The following is a 12,483-nucleotide window of genomic DNA, read 5'->3' on the forward strand; positions in this document are numbered from 1 at the left end:
ATCTGCACATGCCTTGTATGTCAGACCTATGGCGGGCCCCAATGTCCGCGCATGCGCAAGTTTCATATTCGTGTTGTTCGCGAACGAGTCGACTCTTTGAACCGGATCTTTTAGGCGTTTGGAGCCGACTCGTACTGAGGAGGCTTTTTTGGTAAATTACCACCAAAACCACCAGTGAATCTACACGTCTTCTGAGCAGTCTTTGTAGTACGCAAAGGTTTGCGGCCATCTAGAGCCCCCATTAGCCAAGGGCCCCATGAAAATACAGTTTAGATATACCGCACGTGCTGATGTTAAATAACCTAGTCCAAAATGTATATACATTTTGAAAACAGCTCTTATTTGTGATTTTTTCAGTAATTGCAGCACAGCCCCACCTCCTGGACATGGTTAAAATGGTCTACTCCATGTTGTTACGTGAAGACACAACCTCATAAAGACAGATTGGAATGAACAAGGTGATTTACATTTCAGTGTTATTTGAATTTTGCAACTGATATGCTTCCATACAGCAGTACATACTGCTAGTGTTAATATTAATATAAAAAGCTTCAGTGTTGAGATAATTACTAAAAAAATAATCTGTTACAAGTTGCTAATTACTTCTCTCAAAATGCTATGGGATTATATTACTGATTACTTCCTGGAAAATGTAATCTAACTACTCGTGACTTCTACTCTGTACCAAATTATTTCACTACACTGGCAGATACTTTTGCTTATTTCATGAACATTTCTTAAAATAAGCAAAATGATTTGCCAGACTAGTAAAATGATTTCACATAATAAAATTAAATGTCTAGAAATAACTTAAATACTCATATAATATTCTTGCAACAATCTCTAAATAAGCAATATTATATATAACCACTAGATTTAAGATGATTTCATTTGCCAAAATAATTGTTTTCTTTGTGGACAGTTGGGGGGCACTTTTGCCTAAGGCCCCAGAATCACTAAATCTGCCTGTTTTTGAGTAGCTACAGATTACAGTGATATGATGATAAATTCATAGATTATAGGATTTTAGGATATCAGGTAGCTTGACAAATGATTACAGCTGATTAATGGTTCAACACATTTTACTGTCAGAATTCAAACAATTTCACATATTTCACTTGATGGGGCTGCTTAAGAGAGCTCGGAGTGATGTACTGAGAAAATCATTACTGTAATCAAAATTGAATAATAAACCATTATTAGCCAGTTAAACAGATTTAAAGAAAGATTTTCCTTTCAGAGCAGCTGAACATTATCTTTTTTCTCTCTCCATATGGCTGAACTTGGCTCTTTTGCCAGTTTCTTATTTGAATTTTCTGTTCCAGAAAAGTACTAAAGTACTTGCAGTAGTACTAAATGTACTTGCAGCACCATTTAAGGTGGAAGGGAAATTTTAAATCAAAAAGCAGACAACAGTTTGTAAAAAAAATGTAGTTTACTGCTGTTTTTTGTTATCTCTCCTTGTACAGTTTTAAATCTGTGTATGTTGCGACCCTAATCATGGAAAAATTAAGAGTTCTTTAGAGTGCAGAGCAGTGCACTGTAGAAGCAGACATTTATATTGGCGGCTGGTGAGCAGCACTGGATTATAGTAAAGCTGGTAAACAAACAAACTCAACACGTTTCAGTCAGAATGTGCCCGGAATCGAAGCCTGTTTCTGCCACTGGAGAAAAATATGTAGCCATTTGGTAAGTCATGAGAAAGTTTCCTATAATTATGACTTATTATCTCATAATTCTGACTTACTTTCTCATTGTTATGACATAGCATCTCATAATAATGACTTAGCATCTCATAATTATGATGTAGCGTCTCATAATTATGACTTACATTCTCATTATTATGACATAGCATTTCACAATAATGAGAATCAAACTTATAATTAGGACTTAATATCTCATAATTAAGACTTAGCATCGCATAATATTGACTTCTCATATTTGTGAGAGAATCTTAATTTATGAGATACTAAATCATAGTAATCCTAATTATGAGATAATAAGTCATAATTATGAGTATTACGTCATAGTTATGGAAAACTTTCACTTACCAAATGGCTATATTTGTTTCTCCAGTGGCGGAAACGGGATTGAACTGATTACAAAGGCTATGTTTACATGCAAAGATTTTTGCCAGTCCAACTGGTTATACTCCGATTATAGATTAAGACTCTCCAGAACAATCTGATGGAAAATCTCCGTTTACATGCACACAAGTAACGTGCGTAGAGCATCACTTAGTGTAGACGTTACCATGACAACGAGCAGCACGTGATTATTTACAGGATTACCCACCTCGTTTAATCGGATAGGAATTGTGTTCCGAATGGCCTCAATACTACTTGTCGACTAGTCTATTCCGATTGAGGTGTATACATGGACGTATTCTATTCTGACTTTGCTATTAGTTGGATTATTAACGGATTATCAGGCTGCATTTAAACGTGGCTGATGAAAAAACACGGAGTCGAAGTGTCGACTCCAAGCGTTTCGGCCCTGACTCCCAGACACGATGGAGAAGAAGAAACGGCTCCTTTGGAATCGACTCCCCATCACTAGATAAGACTAGACTAGACCACTAGACTGGTTTGTTTAGGTTTTATCTCACAGCGCCGATTAGCGGCGTAAAAATACAAATAAAAAACAATACATTTTCAACAAATGGCGCTTACTGTATAAAATAAACAACAAACTAAACGAGCTATTTTTGGAGTGAGATGATAATGTATGTCCCGAACAGACCGTTTTCACAGCTACTGGTTAGGACGGCTTCTGCAGGAGAGCCAGGCGGAGCGGAGCAGCGATGATGATGTGTAGACGGGTTTAGCTTCACTCCGCCAACGTTACCGCCCATGATAAGCCTCCGCTCGCTGTCTGCCGGGTTGTCGCTTTTTGCCGTGGCTCATATGTCGAGCGTCGCCTCGGGAGGAGGCGGGATGGAGCCCACGGGGAGCCCTGCTCCTCCTCCGCGTCGGCTCCTGCGGCTAGCCTCGGTCCCGGGCTTCGAGCAGCACCGCCTCAACGACCTGCTATTGCTGAGTCCCGAAGGCCCGCGGAGCCAGAACGACCATGTCGTCTTCTTCCCCGGGGACATCCAGGTTGGTTTTTAGTGTATTTTGCTGTTGTTTTTGGCTTTCTTTGCATTTTTGCTACACCAATCTGCGTTAATTCGCCGTTCATTTTGGATGCAAACGGCTAACGTTAGCGCTAGCGCTTTAGCACGAACGCTAGTAACGCTAACGCATACACCGGTAGGCTAATTAACGTTATATTGATTTATTTACCTATAAAAGAGTCTTAAGGCCGTGCTGGAGCTGAGGTGAACACACTTCTGACCCACAACCTGACAAAATTTCGGATCGAATCATTTGATATAGCTAGCAAGATTAGATTCGGTGTACGCGCTTGTTCGAATTTTTCCGTTCCACCTTAAATGGTGCAGCAATTACACAGGAAAATTCGAACAATAAGCTGGCAAATAAGAAGCCAACTTCAGCCTCGTTGTCTATGTTTTGGCACCCTAGCATTAAAAACTGGTGTAATAACAGATTTATTCGCACCTTTCCGTCCCAGGTTAGTGTTATATTACCATAGGGATATATTATGGTTTAACGTTACCCTCACTATGCATCTGCTCTGTGTTCTTTAGTTAGCTGTGGTTTAGTTTAGCTCTGGTTGTGGTGATACGTGTATACGTTAGTTGGCCTCCTACATGTTGTTCTAGAATAAATAGCATCTTAAAATTAAAGAGAAATTGCACTAAATTATTTTTTTTAAATGCTTCAAAATTCAGTGGTTGAGATGCTAACAAAGTCATTCGGAGTGTTTGTACATACTTAAAAAATGTGGTTCTTTAAAGGTTCTTCAGTCAAGACAAACCATTTCATCTGTAAATGGTTCTTCAGATTGATGGATAGTGTGTTCTGCCTTTTTGAAAATGGCTCTATATAGGCTATATAGCACTACATTGTTACAAGCTTGATATCGTCACACTGGGAGAACCCTTTTTGGTGCAATGTAGAACCATATTCAACACATTCTCCATTAGTCTCAAGAATGATATCAGCGTGCAAAGAACCATTGAAAGAAATGGTCCTATATGGAACTTATGGTTATAAGTAGAACCGTTGCCTTTACTAAAGAACCCTTGAAGAACCATCTTTTTTTTAACTGTGAAGAGAAGCCTACAGATTTGGATTTCTTTACAGCGGAGGCTATAGGAACCAGGGATCACCATGTCTACAGCACAAATATAGCCACTTTATTGACTATCCAAAACCACCAGTGAACCTACACGTTTTCTTGAGTTTTTATGTGGAATGTTGATAATGGAAAAATAGTGAAAAATCTGAAAAAAATTAATTGCACCAAGCATGAGATTAATGTTTTTCAAAAATAAATTTTAGGCCGAAACATTCTCAACATTATTGTAAAACAACGTCTCAGGCAGCGTATTTGTAACCATTTCATGTAATAACTTTCTGAGAGAGCTTTTAGATGATTGAACTGTTCTGATGTCCGATTCCTATCACCACCACTGTGAACAACTCTGATTCTGCAAGCTTCTCTAGAACAAAGCACTTCACACCAAACCATTCTGAATGTCTGAATGTAAGAAATATTGTGATTTCCCTTTAACAGTCTTTTCTGCGTTGAAGTCAATGAGCAGCAAAAACTATAACTTAGGCCCAAGGACTATGATTTAGACCAATATTTAGTGAAAAGTACATGTAAGAGGTGTAAAACTTCTCTCTCCCTCTCCTTCAGAACTTCCAGCAAGAAATGGCGCTCCAGCCCGAAGCTGCCCCTTGGCAGTGCTGGAACTTGGAGCGTGTGGCCGTCATGCTGGGTGTCCGCTTCCCTGGCTGTCACATCTGGGTGGTCCGCGCATCTCGCATGTACTTACATAAGTTCAGCTGCTACCAGAACTTCGTGGAGAGCAACCTGTTTGGAGCTCCAGAGCACTCTCCGGACTATGGGGCCCTGCGCCACCTGAGAGGCCTCCTGGGCCATGGCATGGAGCGGGCGGGCCTCCCAAACCCTCTGCCACCTCTAGGAGGTGCTGCACCTCTCCCTCAGGGTTTCTCCCTGACCTTGGTGGGCTTCAGCAAGGGATGCGTGGTGCTCAACCAGATTGTGTATGAGCTGGCGGGTGCCAGGGTCGACCTGGAGTTGAGGCTGTTTCTTGAGAGCATCTCAGATATGTACTGGCTGGACGGTGGGCACCCTGGAGGAAGCGAGACATGGGTGACTGACAAACGGGCACTCGGAGAACTGGCAGCCTGCGGAGTGGCCGTGCATGCCCACGTCACGCCCTACGAAGTGCGGGACCCCATGCGGGCTTGGGTGGGTCGGGAGCACCGGTGTTTCATTAAGACACTTGAGGAGCTCAACACCTGCATCACCCACAAGTTGCACTTTGAGGACGAGCCGGCGTCCATTGAAAACCACTTTCGGGTCATAAAGGAGTTCTGATTATTGTCCCAGACCTCTTTTTTAAGCTTTAAAGCAATGATTTGGCAAAAAAACTGAATTTTACCAAATTATACCCAAAAATAGTCAGTCCACCAAGACATATGTGGTGTCCTTAGTTTGCTTATTTAGTTTTGCAATGGAGCCACGAGGCCCACAAAGCCTTATGAAGCTTGTTCAAATTGAAGCACAGGCAAGGTACAGTTTTATTTTTAGCTCCAGTGCAAAGCTAAAGTTGCAAACTCTGAACACAAACATGTCTTGGCTGAGTGATCACATTTGGACGAAGGGGAAATGTGTGTAAATTCGATTTTTCGCTGAACTTGCTTTGACATGGAATGTATTTTGCCGCCAAGCACAAGAGAATTGTTCGTGTTGCACAGCTACAGCTTCTTACGAAGGCTGCTTCCTCAAATAAGGACAATTAAAAAGCAAGGCATTGAGACCAAATCTCTGCATAAAGAGCAAATACTTTGCATAATACTATCACATGACTGTGAAATGAGACTTTTGGAACTGTTTGACTTTTTCCGCATATGCCTGAAAGACACATATACCAACATGTGGAGCTAAATGTGCTAACAGCTCAGCTTAAATGTAAATACTTAATTGTGAAGTTTATCCTTGTTTCTGCTGCCTTCATGCACAGACATCCTTTGTTCTTCAGCTGTGACGCACCTGAATGTAAAACTCTGCCTCACAAAAAGCTGAAGAATGCTTTTGGGTTAGTTCTCTTGGGTGAATCTCAAACAGCTCCCTACTCCCTATGTACTGCACTGCACGGGTCATAAAACTTTGGCTTCTATAACCGAATAATGCATTAAATGTTAACTGGAGAGTTACACAGCTTGTGGCTGAATATAAATGGCTTTTTGTTTGACATATAATGCACTGTTTGAGTGCAGAAGCCTTTATTTCACGGCCTACATAGTGCATTGCATAAGGCGTAGGGAGCTGTTAGGGATTCAGCCTTAGGATACTTATCTTAGATAAGCTTTTCAGTATTATCACTGCTGTAAAAAATAGTTGCAGCTGGACAGATGCTGTCCTTGAATATAATGCTAGCATGCAGTTTTGCTCTGTTGTTGTCATTCATGACCTTATTGCAGGTTAAATTATGAATCATTCACTAAATTTGTTGGATTAGAGACCAATGCACTTTTTAACATGAGCATATGGCCTGTGATTTGGCCTGGTTGTTTCTTCACTGACTGTCTTAATGAAATAGAAATCTGTAATCTCTTTGCTTGAATGCCAAAATTATGTCTGTAATTATTATAGAGCTACAACGGTTTCTCTGGCTGAGACTAAATGGCTGTTTACTAGGCACTCGTTTAAAAGACGTGTAGTATATACTTTATGTAGGATTCTAGGAATAGAAAGCAAGACAATTTTGGATTTCCTGCTTGAGTACAATGAATTCATTGAATGTATTTCATGTTTTGTATCATTCCGCACATTTGCAAATGCTATTTTTCCCTAATTCAGAATTGCTCGTTATGTTCTGTTACTTGATGATGAAGTAAAATCAGTTTAAATTATTACACATGGGGCTCTTTGCTGTATTTCACTCTCTATGCAGAGCTGTTCAAGATGCAGAACTGGCATAATATGGGCTTTGGCGCTGACTGAACTGGTGCTTTTAAGGAAAAATGACATCAATTCTTGTCTTGCATCCACAAGCAGGCAGGATTACATCAAATGCTTTGTGAACCAGGAGCCGTATTACAGAAAATCTCTATCTTTTGGTCTTAAGTTAAGATCTGAAAGGTCAGGATAATTTTTTTTCACAAATTCATATTAAAAAAGCAAATCTTAAAGAATTTACAGCATCTCAAGTTGAGGAAATCCTAAACTACTCGATCAGAGTCGACCATTAACTGTCATGCCTGTTACTACACAATCTGTGCACAGCTGAAACGTAAACACGTGTAAAAAATGTTAGGTATAGATACCGATACTGATGTAAAAGTCATAAAACTGATGCTGGCCTTTCAAAAGATTTCACTGTCACAGACAAATGTATAATGTCCAAATAAAACCATGAGAGTTTTACTAGAATTGTGGTGCGCTCCTGTCATCTCGATCATTTGGTGTAAGGTGGTAAGGATAGCTATCTTAAGTCTTTTTCCCCGTTTTGATGTTCTGATAAAATCACCTGTGTGATTTTTAGTCTTTACGTTTTTAGTCTGGGCGGCACGGTGGCGCAGTGGGTAGCGCTGTCGCCTCACAGCAAGAATGGCCTGGGTTTGATTCCCGGCCGGGCGACCAGGGTCATTTCTGTGTGGAGTTTGCCTGTTCTCCCCGTGTCTGCGTGGGTTTCCTCCGGGTACTCCGGTTTCCTCCCACAGTCCAAAGACATGCAGTCAGGCCGATTGGACATGCTAAAATTGCCCCTAGGTGTGAGTGTGAGTGTGTGTGTGTGACTGTGTATGTCTGTCTGTCTGCCCTGCGATGGACTGGCGACCTGTCCAGGGTGTATCCTGCCTTCCGCCCAGTGACAGCTGGGATAGGCTCCAGCACCCCACCGTGACCCAGAAGGATAAGCGGTTTAGATGATGTATGTATGTAAGTTTTTAGTCTTGGCTCATGCAAATAGTCTGTGACTAAAACTCTTGTCTTTTATATGTGACAGGGTGTCAGACTTTAGTCTTAAAAAGTCTTCTGAAAGTTTTTGCAAAGTCTTCTAATGTATGGTTAGCATCAATTGCATTAACCTGGAAGTTATCAATATTGTGAAAGCGCCACCTGCTGTTTATCGGAGTGTCACCGCTCCTCACTTTCAGTTTCCATTTCCCAAAAGCTTTAGCTGACCGCACTAACCTTATTCCTCCTAATAAACGGACACGTTCTCCTAATTATTTACCACCATCACTGTGGCATGTTATTTGACGAGTTTTCGTCAACATTAACAAACAAAGTGAATCAACGTTTTGCAATGTACATAAATGTTTTGTAATGATGATAATAGAAAACTATGCTGCCTGTAACAGCTGCAGACTGTTGGGGTTTATATTAAAAAGTTAGAAAAGTATTGAGGAGATTTAGGCCAGTTAGAGTGTTTTTGTAATACTGTTTTTGTATTTGGAATTAATGGATAAGATTAAAAAGGTAGAAATGTAATAGGTACATTCAGTCCTAACTGAAGTTGTCATGGTGATTTAAACAGAAAAGATTTTAGAGTTAAGATGTTTCTGTAATACTGATGTCTCTCCAGTGCTGACCTGATTTCCTTATTTGACAACCACCAACACAAACCAGTGACGTAGCGAGCAAGAACGCGGAAACCTCAGCATCTACAAATTTCAAGATGCAACATGATTACATGTGCATGTTGTCTCGCAGCTTTTGGCTGTAAACTATCTTTCTAGTCTGGACATGCCACCGATGGGAATGTTGTATTAGGGCCAAGCTAACTGGCATACATTCAGTTTCCCTCACAGAGTTCAACACTACTTATGGCAGTAACTCCAGTTTAAATGCTGACATTTGAAGCTTTCAAGACATGCAAGAAATTCTTTATTTCAGTTTTCAGTGTATCCTTTAGTAAACGTTTCAGCCCATACTCTGAATATTACGTACTGGAGGAGTCTGTTTGCTTGCTGTCTGCCAAGCTGGGAGTTCACATGCATTTTTTAAATACCCAGGTGACTCTGGGGCTCTAGGCAACAGACAGGAATGGGGCCCCCTGGATGCAAATTTTTAAATTAGTTCAGTCAAAAGTGCTATCTTAGCATGTGAAATTGTCTTAAATCAAGTTGATGTATCAAATAATTCTCACATTGAGATTGTTGAAAGATTATTATACAACCCCATTTCCAAAAAAGTTTGGATGCAATGTAAATAAAAATAGAATGCAGTGATGTGCAAATCATCTAAACCATATTTTTAAAGGAAAATACTACAAAGACAACATATCAAATGTTGAAACTGGGAAAATTTTTTTTTTTTAATATGTGCCCATTTTGAATTTGATGCCAACAACATGTTCCAAAAAAGTTGGGAGAGGGGCATGTTTACCACTGTGTTTCATCATCTATTCTGTTAACTAACTCTAAGCTTTTGGTAACCGAAGAGATCAATTGCTGTAGTTTTGAAAGTGAAATGTTTTCTCATTCTTCTTTGATATAGGATTTCAGCTGCTCAACAGTTCAGGGTCTCCTCTGTTGTATTTTTCATTTCATAATGTGCCAAATGTTTTCAATAGGTGACAGATCTGGACTGCAGGCAGGCCAGTTTAGCACTCAGATTCTTTGAAAAACAAGCATTGTCTTGCTGAAATAAGCAAGGCCTTCCCTGAAAAAGACATTGCCTTTATGGGAGCATATGTTTCCAAAACATGTATATATTATTCAGCATTAATGGTGCCTTCACAGATCTGCATGTCACCCATGCCATGTGCACTAATGCCCCCCTACACCATCATGAATACTGGCTTTTGAACTGTGCACTGATAACAAGCTGAGTGGCCTTTAGCCCGGAGGACACAGTGTCCATGATTTCCAAAAAGAATTTCAAATGTTGATTTGTCGGACCACAGGACACTTTTCCACTTCCCCTCGGTCCATTTTAAATGAGCTTGGGCCCAGAGAAGGTGGCAGCGTTTCTGGATCCTGTTTATGTACGTATTTGCATTTTAGAGTTTTGACTTGCATTTGTGGTTGCAGTGATGAACTGTTTTCACAGAAAGTGGTTTTCAGAAGTGTTCCTGAGCCCATGCAGTGATTTCCTCTACAGAATCATGTCTGTTTTTAATGCAGTGCTGCCTGAGTGCCCATAGATCATGGCCAGCAAATACTGGTTTTTGGCCTTGTCTGTTACATAGAGATTTCTCCAGATTCTCTGAATCTTTTTAATGATGTTATGTACTGTAGATGATGAAAAGCAAAAGTTATTTGCTATTTTGAGAAACATTATTCTTGAATTGTTGCACTATTGTTTGATCGTGCAGTCTTTCAGAGTGGTGAACCCCTCCTCATCTCTGGGATGCTCTTTTATACCCAAACATGTTACTACCCTGTTGCGAATTAATAACGAGGTGTTTTTTAACATTACACAACTTTACCAGCCTTTTGGGACATGTTGTTGGCATCAAATTCAACATGGGCATTTTTTTTGCAAGAAACAATAAAATATCTCAGTTTCAACATTTGATTTGTTGTCTTTGTACTACTTTCTCTGAAATATAGGACTTAAATGATTTATACACCATTGTATTTTGTTTTTATTTACAGTATGCACAACGTCAGTTTTTATCACATAACAACATGGAATAGTATATTACAACCATTGTTGGGGCTGACGAGGTGCATTGTAATTACTTAAAAGAATCGCAACAATTGCAAACAGCTATTTTAAAATGTGTATATAAATATTTCATAATAGGTTGTTGAACATCAACACTTACAGTATATCTAATCTGTTTTTTCATGGAGTCTTTGGCTCATAGGAGCTCTAGGCAGCTGCCTACCTTTGCCTAGTGCAAAAGCCGCTGAAAGATAAGCTCAATATCCATATATATACAAACAAGAATGCCCATTCCTATGAAACCCTGGATAGTTGCCTAGATTAGGCCAAATGTCAGTTACTCTCATAACTAAGCAACTGAATAATCTTTTTTCTACAGATGCCAATTGTCAGAACTCAAAGGTGCAGTGTGTAAGATTTAGTGGCATCTAGCGGTGAGGTTGAAGATTCCAACCAACTGAATACGCCTCCCTTACCTCTTCCTTTCCAAGTGTGTAGTAGAACATATGGTGGCTGTGGGGTAGATTTGTATGCTAAATGTTCTGTCCAGCAGAAAAGGCTGACCGGGATTCATCCTCTCTTGCTTTTTCTTGTGGTAAATAAAAGTATTTGGGTTCTCCTCACAACATAGTTAGCCAACACTGGCAGGAACCACTGTAAAAAGACTACTGAGCACTGGTCCAACCAGTGCTACAGCGCCACCAAACTCAAGCTGCTGTTTCAACATAAAAATACAAGGCCTTTTTGTCTTAACACGTCATTTATGTTTGATTCTTGGTCAGTTAGTTACTTTTACAATAGAAGGTCAGTGGTGGGTAAGATTGGAGCGTAAAGTAATTCTAGAAATCTGTGGCCCAGCAGCTTGTGGTTTCAACTGGTCTACCAATCTAATAAGTAACAATGATTTCTATTTAACATTTCACACACTGTTTTGCACTAAATCTAATTAAACAGGACTAATTATGCTCTCTTTTTAGTCAAACATGCAGTTGGAAAGTGATTTTTTTAATATTGAACATACTGTGCATCAAGAAAATGTCTCTGTAACCTGACGTTGTACTTCCGTCATATCGCCCACCTCTACTACCTCTAGCCATTATTTCCTGAAACTTTTAAGCACAAATCAATTACAGGAAAGAAGAATGGCAAAATAAAATGAAAACTGTAAAAGGATTTGATCATGTTTATTTGAAGAATGATCAATCACAGAATTTGGTGTATACTGTCAACTTCGACAGCATCCAAAACCCGTATGTCTGTTATATCAATTCTTTCTCTATGGCACAATAAAACAATACAGAACACCTACTGCTAGCTGTATTAAAATATATTTTAGACCCATTTAATCTAGATACAAAAATGAATTTACAAACCACTTAAATATATTTTAATTCCAACATAGATATAAAAAGTTATCAAATCTCAAAATAAACATACATCTCAATATATGGTGGCACAGACTAGCTGAGTTCCAGTTTCAACAAAACAAAGCTGAGGTGCTTTTTCAGTTTGGCCTTTATAAGATGACAGCATGCAGCAACTGCATCGTGACAGGAGACGCCTGTCTTGGAGACAATGGCCCTTTTCTGCGTGCAGGCTGGTGACATCTCAAGGAAAACCAATAGCAAACAAACACAAATGCCTTCTTCAAACCTTCTTACACCAACAGAGCAAATACAGCAAAGGGGCTCAACCTCAAAGCCCGAATTACTAACATTTCCAGTTCAAAACACTCCCACTTCAACAGCACCATGCTGATAAAAG

General features: G+C 39.7%; 1 protein-coding gene across 1 annotated transcript; it reads left to right on the forward strand.

Moving 5' to 3' along the window:
- The first annotated feature begins 2,455 nt into the window (after positions 1–2,455).
- cunh2orf69 (chromosome unknown C2orf69 homolog) lies at positions 2,456–7,018 on the forward strand. Its single transcript, XM_036561879.1, has 2 exons — positions 2,456–3,098; positions 4,768–7,018. Exons 1-2 carry the CDS (start codon positions 2,853–2,855, stop codon positions 5,473–5,475), a joined length of 954 nt encoding a protein of 317 aa, XP_036417772.1. The 5' UTR covers positions 2,456–2,852; the 3' UTR covers positions 5,476–7,018.
- The last annotated feature ends 5,465 nt before the right edge of the window (positions 7,019–12,483 follow it).

Source organism: Colossoma macropomum, unplaced genomic scaffold (genome assembly GCF_904425465.1).
Source record: "Colossoma macropomum unplaced genomic scaffold, Colossoma_macropomum, whole genome shotgun sequence".
NCBI lineage: Eukaryota > Metazoa > Chordata > Actinopteri > Characiformes > Serrasalmidae > Colossoma > Colossoma macropomum.

What these genes read in the sequence shown, in the direction of transcription:
- cunh2orf69 (XM_036561879.1), top strand. Translation starts at nt 2,853, where the DNA reads ATGATAAGCCTCCGCTCGCTGTCTGCCGGGTTGTCGCTTTTTGCCGTG. An exon ending in TCTTCCCCGGGGACATCCAG is followed by an intron (nt 3,099 to 4,767) that starts GTTGGTTTTTAG and finishes CCTCTCCTTCAG; the next exon opens with AACTTCCAGCAAGAAATGGC.